Source organism: Pediculus humanus, genomic scaffold, assembly GCF_000006295.1.
Source record: "Pediculus humanus corporis 1103172107431 genomic scaffold, whole genome shotgun sequence".
Taxonomy (NCBI): Eukaryota; Metazoa; Arthropoda; class Insecta; order Psocodea; family Pediculidae; genus Pediculus; species Pediculus humanus.
In genome coordinates, this window is record NW_002987053.1 from 96,673 (window position 1) to 110,135 (window position 13,463).

A 13,463-nucleotide genomic window follows, 5' to 3' on the forward strand; every position below is an offset into this window, starting at 1 on the left:
AAAAAAAAAAATGTCGTCAATTTTAAGTTTATGTTTAATTAACATTTTAAACAAATGTATTTACGATTAAATATTTCTTTTCTATGTGATTTAATTATAAAATAATCTTACCTTTTTAAAATTATGAGAATTAATTCCGTTAAAAAAAGAATCAAATCTTCATGTTTCAACTTGTTATCTGTCGTCTGTCCGTAAAACTAACGTTTGTGTGTCGTTTGAATAATTGTCTAATGCCACTTCAAGTCATAGATATAATAAATAATAATGTTTAGCATATTGAATATTACCTCTGGCATTGTTTTCGTAGCATTAACGAAGCTTTTGTGCTTTGAGTATTATGGAAGAAACGACATCTCAAGAAATATTTGTTGATTTTGGTAAAATTTGTAGGCTGTGTTTAACCGGTGATGTTGTTCTTATTAATTTATTTTCAACGGATTCATTACTCGAAAGCGAAAATGAATCCATACGTAAAAAAATTTTCGATATTATGTCAATTGCGGTAATTATTATTATTATTATTATTATTCACGTTTAAAACTACGATAAAATTAATTAATTAGTGAAACGGCACGAAAATCAAACGTAATCATAAATTTAAATTTAAAAAAAATGCGTATAAATTATTCGACTAAATAAAAATTTATTTAAAATCTACGTTTTAAAACGTTTTACACGAAATAATTAATTTTTTTTTATTTTCAGATAGTTAAAAATGATGGATTTCCATCATGGATTTGTTATAATTGTTTAGCACAAGTAGAAAAATTTTATGAATTTTTTAATCAGTGTCAAACAAATCAAGCTGCTTTAAATGAAAGCTATATAGCTGCTTTATCAGAATTTGGGGTTAACGTTGTCACCAAAAAGGTATTATTATGCCTACAATAAGTTGTCTTGCGAATATCCCTTCGATAAATACTCTCACCCTTAAATTTACTTTAAGTTTACCCTGTTTTAGATATGTAATGTCGATAGTTGGCAAAACAAATCATCGATTACAAAAATAATATAATTATAATTTTAGGTTATTTATGATAATGAAGAAGAATCGAATAAAAATGAAAATAAAATCATTAAAGAAGAAGAAGAAGAAATTTCCACTCCTGATAAAATTTATTGTTGCGACTGTTTAAAAGCATTTAAAAATGATGATGAATTTATTATTCATCAACTCACAGTTCATAGTAACAATCAATTAGAAAGTACAAAAAATGATGATGATGATGATGATGATGATTCCATATCAAATAAAACTGAATTATATGTGTGCGATGTTTGCGGTGGAAAATTTCATAATAAAAATGCAATATCGACACACATAAGATTAAAACATTTAAAAGTAAGCAAAGATCAAAGTATCGAAAGTGAGAAATTGATCGCTTGTAAATATTGCGGTTTGTCGTTCAATAAAAAAAACACGAGCAGACACTTCGAAGTCGTGCACAGAATGAACAAAAACATTGAAACGGATCAAAGAGATGTGGGTTCGTTCGATTGCAGAATATGTTACAGACCATTTTTAAGACAATCGTCCCTCAGGAGTCACATAGAAAAAGTACACGGTGATAATTTAGAAACGATGGCACAAGTTGAAAATTGTAAAGTCGTTTGGAATTGTTGCGATTGCGATTCGATTTATTTGAAAAAAAATGAGTTGATTAAACACTGCGAAAAAATCCATTCGAAACATCCCAACGAAATGGACGGTTTGAGAAGTTTAAAAAGTAAAAATCTCATATGCGATATATGTGGAAATATAAGTTCGAATGCGTTCGAATCCTCACTTCATTCCCTATACTATCACGCGGAGGACGACGTCGTTGAAAACGATAACGAAATCGATTGTGTGGGATGTGATAAAAAATTTATCGATGGAAAAAGTTTAAAAATTCATTTGATAACGTATCATTGGTTTTCGTCAACCAATTACGATAACGAATGCGTTTTCTGTTATTCGACATTCGACTCAAACGATTCCCTTAGAAATCATTTGAGTCACGCACACGAATTAACATACGAAAAAAACATATTGGACGAAAATAAAATAAATAAAATTAAAAAAGAAAATAATAATGATAATAAAGGTATTACGAATGAGGGAAACGCGGATATGGAAATACAAACGGAACAATTTCAAAATTTATTCGGTTGCGAGACGTGCGGTGAATTTTTCAAATCCGAAACCGATTTATCAAATCACGAAACGAAATGTCCGATATGTCACAAGTGTAAAATATGCGGAAAAGATTACAAGACGAACAATCATCTCAAAAGACACGTTGCCGAATTTCACAACACTCTATCCCCGATAAAATGCCCCCTTTGCCCAAAGATATTCCCTAGAAAAATGAACCTTCATCATCACTACAAGCGAAGGCATTTGAAACAAAGTAAAAAATTCGTTTGTTCCTACTGCGGTCAATCCCTGAAAGGAATCGTCGCTCTGAGGAGTCACGAAGATAGACTCCATAGAAACATAAGAAGTTATAAATGTACGGATTGTCCGGAAGCGTTCACGACGAGAGGAATATTGAGAAAACACGCTCAGAGACATTTGACCGAACGTCCCATGCTCCAGTGTCAGTTTTGCGAGAAAAAATTCAGCACTATAAGCGGAATTGAACGTCACATAAAAACCCACGAGGGAATAAAAGAATTTCAATGCGACACTCCTCTCTGCGGCAAGTCGTTTTACACGAAAAGCGAACTTAAAAGACATATTAAATTTCACACGAAAGATTTCAAACACGTTTGCCCGGTTTGCAATCATAAATTCGTGTCGCCGGGAGAATTGAAAAAACACTCGACGAAACACACGGGCGAACGTCCTTTCAAGTGTCACTTGTGCTCTTGCACGTACGCGAGAAGAGACGACAAAGTCAAACATTTGAAAAGGGTTCATAATTTGAAAGTGAAAAGGGTTTACGGTACGCCCATACACAAACCTTTGGGCGACAATGACGATTTCGTCGACACGATCGTCATAGATGAAAGTTGCATCGAAAACGTTTCTTGAAATCGACGACGCCGACGACGACGACAAAGAATGAGAATAAAACGGTTATCGTCATCGTTTATTGACGTCACGATTTCGAACGAAAAAGAGAAAGAGAGAGAAAGATGAAGGAAAAAGAAGAAGAAGAAAAAAAGATGGCGGTCGACGAATTGAAATCGAATTATAGAAAAATTTTTCGAATATCCACCGTTCAAATCGATTACCGTTCAATCCAAATATTTATATATATATATATATTATTTATTTATACAATAATACCAAGGGGGAAAAATTCAGTCAATCAATCAATCAATCAATAATCAATCAATCATTCCAAAAAGAAAAAGGGGAAATTTTTTTTTTTTTCCCCACGCACACACGAAATGTGTTTTTTTTTTTTTTTATAAAATTTCATATTGAAATTTATTTTTAGGGCTTTAAAATGTTATTATTATTATTATCAATATAAAATTTTATATGTAATGTTGGTATTATTGTTTTTTTTTAATAATCACGAATAAAATGATGACGTTTTCGACAACCATTAAAAAAAAAAAAAAAAAAAAGTAAAGAAAAAGAGAAAAAAGAAAAGAGAAGAGAGAGAGAGAGAGAGAGTGATAAAAATACATTTTATTTAAAATTATCCGCATTTATAACAATATTACTATTATTATTATTATCATCATAATGAATTACATTTGTCGTGATGATAATAATAATAACAATTTCCGGTTGATTTTTCCGAGTTTAAAAAGTAATAGAATAAAAAACAAAAGACTAACCTGACAAATCTTAATCCGGGATTATCAAGATTATCCAGTGTGTGTGTGTTCCTGTCGTTCTATAAAGTTTTTCATTTTTCACTTTTCCTCATTTTCCTTTCTTGTCTCGTTTTGATTTTTAACTTGCGAATAATCCGGGGAGGGGAGGAGCTTAGGAAGCCGAGGGAGGGGAGAGGAGGAGGCGGAGGAAAAATACGTTTACGTCATACGATGATTATTATTACGTTTCGAAAAAATCAACAGGAAAATGAAAATTTGACGTTGCAAGAATTTAAATTTTGATAAGTCTGTGAATTATCTTTACTGCTTATAAAATCTTCCAATGCCGTCCACGAACATTCGTGAACCGTGTTTTTGCTCATGGCGTGTGATATGGCCGAACCTTGAATTATTCTCCAAACTTCTTGAGACGTGAATAATTCATCGGTCGTTATTGGAAAACTTCGAATCGATATCGATCTGCATATCTTTTATTAATTTCAATAGAAAAAAAAAAAATTAATTAATTAATTAAAATTATTTTTTGCCGATGCGAATTATTATCATTATCATTATCACGAGTGATTGATTATTGTTTTTTACCTTTGATATGTCCTTATCGTCGAAATTCCTTTGACCGCTCACGATAACGGTAAAAGGTCCTTTCAATTTAATGCTCGCAACGTCGTGGTTCAAAAGTGCTTTCAAATTGTTGTAAACAAACATGGCACCCTTGCAAAAATCTTTTTCTTTTTCCTCCGATAAATTTAACGATGTTAAAACCGTGTTTAATTGTCCTCTCCAACTCAGCTTCGAAAGGGATTCGTTATCCATCTTGGATAAAAAAAAAAAAAAAAAAAACAAAGAATGAGTAATATAATCGTTTTATACTTTTCCAACCTTTTTCAAACCTTTTTCTTTATACCTTTAAATCCACTGCCGTCGTTTTAAATTTTCCTTGTATTATGTTAAGAAAATCCCATTCGAGTGATTTCGTCACGAGGGATTCAACGTTTTGAATGGGTCCTTCCATCAATATCAAACCTACTACGGCACCGATTTCTTCCAATTGTTTCGTCAGTTCCATCGCCAAATGACTTCCCCAATGAATTCCGATTATGTTGTAATAATTTATTTTGTTAAATTTTACAATTTCCTAAAAAAAAAAAAGGTAAAAAGAAAAATGACCAAAAGGGATTTCGAATGGAGAGAGAGAGAGAAACAATTCGCTTACCGGTAGGATGAAATTAACCATTTGTGGTATCGACAATTCCATGTCGGGGATTTTAACGCAAACGGCCGGATATAAAAAATTGGAAACGAAAGGTTCGAGAAATTTCGTAGGTTCTTTTTGCAAACCTGGTATTATTATGAATGGAGTGATTTCTTGCAGTGTGTCTCTTTGCGGTCCGCAAACCGTATTGAGTGGAATTATTTCAACTTTATCGCTTAAAGTTGAACCGATTTCGCAAAAATCTTCGATGGACGTCGGTAAAAGATCGCTCAATCTTTGATCTGCAATTAAAAAATTTTATAAAAAACGCGTTACGTTCGCAAGAGAGAGAGAGAGAGAGAGAGAGAGTGAAAAAGTTTGTTTAAAAAAATAATCACCGGCAACCGAGAGCAATGGCGGTGGAGTGACGTAAACAACCGAACTTTGACCGCTGAGTTTTGCCATTGATTCCAAATGTGACGTCATTTCGACCGTTTCCGTTTCCCATATGAAATTCGTCGAGGGTAAACCGTTTTTACTTCTCGCTCTGCACATTTCCGATAGTAAACCTTGAGTTTTCGTTACGGCAACGAAATAACCTTCCGGATCTCTGTACAATTTATCCAGAGTTGATAAAGTTGGACTTACTTCGGTCGAATTCTGCAAAAGATCCACCCCCGTTCGATATTTTTAAAACAAAATCATTTTTTTTTGAAATAAAACCGAATTACGGATTTTATTCTCACCATGGATAAGTAAAATACTGTCGACAGAGGACTCAATTTCCGTGCTTCGTTTAATAATTTCTCGACGTTTTGATGTTCGAAAACGAAAACGTTTTGATTGTTTTTAATTATGGGCATTCGCAGTTGACTTCTTTTCGTTTTGTCCCTCCTTCCAACTATTATGTTTGTCACTTTTCTTTCGAGCATCCACATCACGATATCGACCCATAAATCAGTTTCGTCACCTAAAATTTTAAATTTATTTAAAACCACGTACCAACTTTTAAAAAAAAAAAAAAAAAAAAAATTAAACAACTCACCCAATATCAAATAAGATTTTTTCGAATCGAATTGAATGTAATTCGTTTTTTTATTTTCTACTTTAAGCAAAGATTTCACGTATGCCGACGATTTTGCCAAATTTCTATAAATAATAATAATAATAATAATAATAATAGTACTGCCATAATTAATTTGAAAAAAATTTTTATTAAATTTTCTCACTCTAATCTTTCTTGAACGTCCGTTACGGTGACAACGATCCTCGGTAAAGGTTTAACGACGCCATCTTTTAAACCTCGTCCAATTAATTGATTTATTGTTTTCTTGTCGTCTTCTGGTAAATTAATAACAACGTCGGGTGATAAACCGTAAAATGACATCGTTAACAAAAACATGTAAGTACCTGCAGAAGACGAAATAATAATAATAATAATAGAATTTTTCGAAAAAGGATTTCATTTTTATAATCAAATTAACAATTTTTCGCTTACCCAATTTTGTTTTTTTCTTTAAATCTTCTTTTCCGAAATGACAAATATTACCAAATTCGGCAACCAATGGTAATATTGAAAAAAATTTTTCACCGTCCAAAGTATTAAAAAGTAAACTCATTAAATTGTCTGGATTTTTCAATTGCCATTTCGATCCGTATTTTCCTTCGTTGTGATTCATTATTTTTGAATTTTCGAGCTGTAAAAAAAAAAACGAAATGAATTAATCCGTTAAACAATTTTCTTCATTTTTTTAAAACAATCAACTGTAAATTTTCGTTCCATTTTGTTTACGTCACATAACATGACGTCATCAACATATTTCTTACTTTTGGAAATAATTTTTTAATGGCGGCCATTTCTTTATCGCTACCGACGGTCACGTGAACATTAATACCCAATGAAAGTGCGACGGAAACAGCAGCCTGACCGATGCACGTCAAAGCATCCGTAATTAAAACATTTTCTTCTTTTTTAACACGTCCGAGTATAACCAAACAATAATAAGCCTAAAATTAAAAAGAAAAAATTAAAATCAACGGAAATGTGATTTGAAGAAGAAAAAAAAAAAAAGGAAAAATTATTTAAATAATAACCAAAGCATATGAAATCGGAATCGTGGCACCATCTTCGAAAGTCCATGATTCTGGCATTTCCCAAATCAAATATTTTTCCGGTATTATTTTCCTATAATTTTCCAATTTACTAATTCCCATCACTCTTTTATTATTCACTTTTCCGGAAAATTCAACCTGAAAAAACATTTTTTTAATTAATAATTTCTTTTTCTTAAATAAGTATAAATCGCATTGAAACTGAAAATTTACTTGATTTAATTTTATTAAACTTTCTCTCGGATCGAAACTTATGTAATTCGTTTTCAATTCCGAATTTTCTTCCAATTTAAAATTGACTTCCCTCTTATCGTTGAAATTATATTTATAATAACAACCCCAATAACCGTCGGAATAAACGTTCGTTATCAAACCTTTTTTCAATTGTTCAGAATAAAATAAATCTTTGACGTCAAATGGCGGAGCGTTCGAATCGAAAATGAAAATCCATCTGTAATTTATTTACAACATTTTGTTAAAACCCCAAGTTTTTTTTTTTTTTTTTTTAATGTTGGTAACACTCAACGGTTAAAAGTACCTTAAAAGTACGTCGTCGATTTTCGATTGCAGATGAGTTTTAAATTTTTCAACCCCTTCCGCCCGTTTTTTTCGACTTATCAAAACCGTAGTTTTCGATGACGATTTTAAATCATTCAATTTACTCATCAAACTATTTTCCGATTCTTCGTCCATGTCGATGAATTCAAAATCTCTTATATCGGTTTGATTCTAATAAGCAGACGAAAAAAAATTATTATTATTATTTTTTTTTCTTTGTTAATAATAATTATACGAAACGTAAAAGAAATGAATTAAACTCACCACCTTTTTTAAAAACAAATACTCTTGTTTATTCGAATTGGTAAATTTGGCAACAACGACCCACGACGGTGGAACGTCGATTTTCGAAGATGATTTAACGAGAGCGAAACCGCCATTTTTGACAAATTCGAAACATTCTTTTCCGGGAAAACCCGAGGGAGCGATGCAAAAATCCGTTGTTAGAGAATTAAAATTATTTTTATTGACGGATGAAAAATTCGAAACCGTTTTGATTTTAATCTGTAATTTCAAACAAATTTTTTTTTTTTAATTAAATATCCAATCCGACGATTGGTAACAAACGACCATCTTGTTCGCAAACTCACCTCGACATCGTAATAAATTTCTTTTAAATATTCACCGATGGATGAATTTTTATCAACAATCTCCAGCAAATTCAAACCACGAAATTTTTTCGCACTGTCCAAATTATCCAATATAATTCCGAAACAAAAATCGGAAAATTCCATGACGTTCTACAAAAAATTTTCATTTTTTATTATTATTATTAATTTATTCTTTTCTTTGTGAATTTTAAAAATTTTCTGTTTACCTGCAAAGGAGGATTCGTGTATGGGAAAAAACTCGACATTTTAAAACTTAATTCGTTTCTTATTTTCGGACATTCAACGCATTTTAATCTTTTAAGATTGAGACCGCCGCAACTAACGTTATTCGTTATGTAATCGTAAACGACCGTTAAACCTATTATCATTATTAAAAAGAAAATTGAATCCTTCAGGATAAGTTAAAATAATAATAATAATAATAATAAATGATGATTAACGTACGATCATTTCCGGGATTGAGAGAATTCGTGTATTCGATGTGTTTCTGACAAGATATTTCCAATTGATCGAAAAATAATGGAAGATACATTAAATCCGTTTTATCTTCCATGAAAAGTAAATGAACTTGTATCATGGCTTCGATAATTTGATTCCAATTATTCGTCACTGGAATTTCCGCTAGGATTCCTTCGATTTAAAAAAAAAAAAATGCGTTTGAAAAAAAATCGTTTTTTTTTGGGGGGATTTAGGAAAATATTTGATGTTAATACCGTTTGAATTATACGAAACTCCGGTTAAAATTTTAAAATTTTTCCCAAACGTAAATCCTTTTATTTTTAATTCTTCGTAAATTTCATCTCCGATCAAATCGTATTTTTCAATTCGAACGTTATTTTCCGGTAACGGTTTTTCTTTGAGCGGCGTTATGTTTCCGCATCCGATAAATTGATCTCCTTTGACAATTTCAAAATCTCCGGAACCGTTTAAAAAATAAATTGTTTTATTATCGCTTTCTGTAACGATAATAATGGCGTTAATTAAATTCATGTCTACGACTTAATGTCAAAAAAAAAAAAAAAAAAAAGGAAAATTAAAGAAAATCCACATCGTACCCGATAAGTGAACGTCGATGTAATCAATCAATTTAAAATTTTGTATTAATATCGGACATTCATCCGTCAAAATTTTTTTTTGTGATGCAAATAATTCCCAAGACAAATTCTAAAACGCAAATAATTATCGAACATTAATTAAGAGAACAAAATTTATTTATTTATTTACTTATTAATTTATTAAAATCTCACCAGGAAAATTCCCAACGGATATTTATTTTTCCCGTTAATAATTACTCCCGTACAATCGTCGGTCAACTTCATGAGTCGATTTTTAAAAGAATGAACGATCTGAAAATTACATTAAATTTAATAAATAATTAAATAAATAAATATGTGTACATAATTTTATTTATTTAACCTTGTTTCCTATTGGAGTGAGTGATGGTGTTAATTTTTGTTCACGCCAATGTTGTAAATTATTTAGAGAAGGAGTTCCTCTCGATACTGGAAATTCAACTTTTGGATATAAATTCATTATGCTGATGTCTATACCTGCCATGTACATCCTTAAACATATAAAAAAAAAAATAATTACAAAGAGTTATTAATCATTTTAAAAATTATTTATTGGTTTTTATGAAAACTAACTTTCCAAGAGCTTGTAATAAAAATATCAGAGGATCCGAACTTGCTCTGCTAGTCAGAGGAATATTCGTGACTTCTTCACCCAATGATCGTTTCAATATACCCTGCAATAATCCATGAGGTGCTATTTCTATGCAAATAGCATTCTTCGGAATGTGTTTGCTACCTTCTTCGAACATGACGCAACTTAATAAATTATTAGTGTGATATTCCGCCGAACAATATTTTGCAGTGTCCGTATCCCATTTATCTTCCGGATTAGAAGTACTGATCCATTTCGAAGAACGTAATTTTGGATTAGGTACAACCTTAAAACACGAATAAAAATTTAGATAAAGATAATTTTTAATCGAAAAAAATTTCTTTTTGTTGAAACAACAACAAAAACCTTTTTTAAATATTCTAAAAGTTTAGGAGCTGCCGGTTTAATGTATCTACTGTGATAAGCAATGTGTGAGACGTTAACAGCTTTTGCTAAAATTTCTTTTTTTTTTAATTCGCTAACAAATTTTTCAATGGATTCTTCCGGTCCAGATATCGTGCAATTATCGGCCGAATTATGACAAGCGACATCGATATCTTCTGGTAATTCATCTTTAATGTCCTTATAACCCTTTCCTAAAAATAAAAACAATAAATTTTATTTGTTTTTTTTTATTCGATTGAATATTTCCAAATAAAAAAAAAAAAATTCTAACCAATGGCCGCCATGGATCCACGAATCAAATCGGCTTCTCTCGAGACGACTCCTCTGTAGTAAGCAGCTAAAATCATTTGTTCCGAAGTGAAGCAACCATCCGCTAAAGAACAACCTAATTCACCAACAGAATGTCCGATGAGTCCATCCGGAATTATATTTAAAACTTTAAGGACATCAATCAATGCAATCTGTGACCACGACAATCAAACGACAATTTTAATAAAACTTTAAAATTAAAAATAATTTTTCTTTTCCAATGGATGAAATCAATACCTGAATGGCAGCAATACCGACAAATGAATGAAGAACGTTATCAAAAACGTTTGGATCATTTTCGGTAATTATTTTAATTAAATCTAAACCTTTGGATTGTAAAATTTTATGAGATCTTTCAATTGATTCTCTGAACAAAGGTAAATCCATTAACCTTTTTCCCATTCCCGGCCATTGACTTCCCATTCCGGCAAACACAAACCAAATCGGACGTTTTTCTTCGTTGAACGCCTTAAATATAAAAATTTTATTTAATTTAAACAACGGATTATATATAAAAAAAAAAAAAAAGTGAGTTATTAGTACTACCTGACTTTCACGAACGGGATTTTCAGGTACGGGTAATATCGTATAACCTCGTCCGAGATATCTTTCGACTTTTTTCGAATTTATTTCGTGCAATAATGCAATGTATTCAGGATTGTAAGGTACGGATTCCACCTGAAACATAGTTTATTAAACAATTACCATTTTTTTTTACATTAAAATACCTTAGTATAAACGGAAAATTCGCTTTGTTTAAAATAAAACCTTTTCGAACAAATCACCCATTGAATCGATCGTTCTGTCCGCCAATAAAACCAATCTGGGAATTTTATCATCTTTGATTATCCTTTTTTTTAAATTTGGTTTGAGAACGATGTGTCCATACGTTCCATTAAAACTATGACAATTAATTGCTATCCACGCATTGGGAGGAAGTGGTGTGTTTTTATCTACCACCTACAAACAAAAACAAAAAGAAAATTATTTAAAAATGATTTAAGAAGAAGTTTTGAATAAAAACGAAAAAACGAAAAATACTTTTAATGTTCCTTTCGCTAAAGCAGGACATAACGAATTTGGTTTTTCATAATGTAAATTTTGTGGTATTATTTCTTTTTCAAAAGCTATTATCGCTTTAGCAACTCCACACAAAGATGCTGCGGATTCTGAATGACCCATATTACTTTTAACGCATCCCACCAAAAGTGGAGTTTTCCGATTTCGACAAAAGAAATTAGACAATGCATTAAGTTCGGATGCGTCATCTTCCTAATGATAATAATAATAATAATCAATAATAATTTTTTATTACATTAGAAAAAAGTAATAATAATAATAATTATTATTTGCGGACCTTCATGCCGGAACCGTGAGCTTCAACGTAATAAATATCATCAACGTTTATCTTTGATGCTTCGTAAAATTCATTAAATAAAGCTTCCCAATCTTGTTGAGTGGGTTTACAGATGACATCTTTTTTATTTGCAATAGTTGTTGATAACACGTGACCAACAGTGGCATAAATTCTTTTTGCGATGGAAGCTCTTTGGAGTACCAATACCACAACCGCGCTAGATCTAGTTCCTCCGTTTGCTAAAAAAGAAAAAAAAAATTGAAACCTTTTTCACGGGGGGGGGGGGGGAATTATAATCATTCATTTATTCATCGTACCTGAATCATCGAAACATCTAGTCAAACCGTCCAAACTTAATAATCCCATATCTTTTATTTGCATAGTTGGCAATGCTAAACTTTGTAAATTACAAGCTCCCACGATTGCCGTATCACATTTTCCCGATTTGATCGCATTAAATCCTTGCCAAATATTTGACAAACCATTAGCCCAACCACAATCCGTCGAATAACTTGTACCTGTACAATTTAATAATGATAACAACAACCTAAACAACAACAACCTAAACAATTAAATTTTTTAACAACAAACCGTTTAAATCAAGCCAATAAGATATTCTATTGCTGTTCATGCATCTATTCCTTCCCATTATACCATAACCGACTTTAACATTCGAAGACCATTCCAAATCCGAATCCGAATGACAGGTACCGGTAAAAACAGACGTGTCAGTACCTCTCAAATCACTCGGATTGATACCTGTTTGATAATAATAACGTTATTAAAAGTGGGGGATAAGAGAAGTTGATGGTTCTTGAACATCAGGAACGAGGAAAAAATTTTACCAGCGTCAATAACAGCTTCTAAAGTTCTTTGAAGTAATTGACATATCATGTTATCCATAGCAGAAGCAACAATTTTAGATATACCAAAATATGTGTAGTCAAAAAGTGCAGAATTAATTTTAAATCTTCCATTTCTTTCGGGTAAATCTTCAAAATATCCTTTTTTTAAAAAAAAAAAAAAAAAAAAAAAGAAAAACGATTAAAAAAATTTTTTTATTTATTTTTGTTAATTTTTAATTTTAGTTTTTACCTTTTGTTAATTTTCTAGGATCTTTAGTAACAAGATCTTGTCCCGATAATAATTTTTCTGATAATTCAACAAAATTATCAGCTTCTGGAAATCTACCACCAATACCGGATATTACAATTTCATCATCTTGAAATTCCATTTTCGTATAGAATTTTCCGTGGCAAAAAAAAAAAAAATAATCACAATAAAAAAATCTAAAATAAAAACTTTTTTTTTTTTGTAAAAAACGAAGAACCTTCTCGATCAAAATTTTATTTTTGACTAAAAGAAAAAAAAAATATTAAATCGAATATTGAATGATTTTTTTTTTTTTAAATGAATAAATTAATTATATGGTCAATTGTTAGTTATTTTTTGCAAAAATAAAAGTAATAACAAC

At 30.9% G+C, this 13,463-nt stretch overlaps 2 protein-coding genes across 2 annotated transcripts; one reads left to right on the forward strand and one right to left on the reverse strand.

Moving 5' to 3' along the window:
* Positions 1-337: 337 nt before the first annotated feature.
* On the forward strand, positions 338-3,019 carry Phum_PHUM080430 (uncharacterized protein; the record flags this gene model as incomplete). Its single annotated transcript, XM_002423672.1, has 4 exons — positions 338-502; positions 706-870; positions 1,028-1,997; positions 2,088-3,019. 4 exons carry the CDS (start codon positions 338-340, stop codon positions 3,017-3,019), a joined length of 2,232 nt encoding a protein of 743 aa, XP_002423717.1.
* A 997-nt stretch (positions 3,020-4,016) lies between these two features.
* Phum_PHUM080440 (fatty acid synthase, putative) lies at positions 4,017-13,223 on the reverse strand (the record flags this gene model as incomplete). Its single annotated transcript, XM_002423673.1, has 32 exons — positions 4,017-4,247; positions 4,363-4,593; positions 4,685-4,915; positions 4,994-5,274; positions 5,371-5,632; positions 5,719-5,942; positions 6,018-6,121; positions 6,202-6,382; positions 6,471-6,669; positions 6,800-6,979; positions 7,067-7,535; positions 7,623-7,813; positions 7,907-8,146; positions 8,233-8,382; positions 8,460-8,611; positions 8,698-8,883; positions 8,967-9,209; positions 9,309-9,417; positions 9,501-9,599; positions 9,670-9,817; positions 9,900-10,204; positions 10,285-10,514; positions 10,595-10,784; positions 10,870-11,100; positions 11,179-11,310; positions 11,401-11,592; positions 11,674-11,900; positions 11,986-12,228; positions 12,307-12,507; positions 12,581-12,748; positions 12,835-12,993; positions 13,085-13,223. 32 exons carry the CDS (start codon positions 13,221-13,223, stop codon positions 4,017-4,019), a joined length of 6,528 nt encoding a protein of 2,175 aa, XP_002423718.1.
* Between the last annotated feature and the right edge of the window lie 240 nt (positions 13,224-13,463).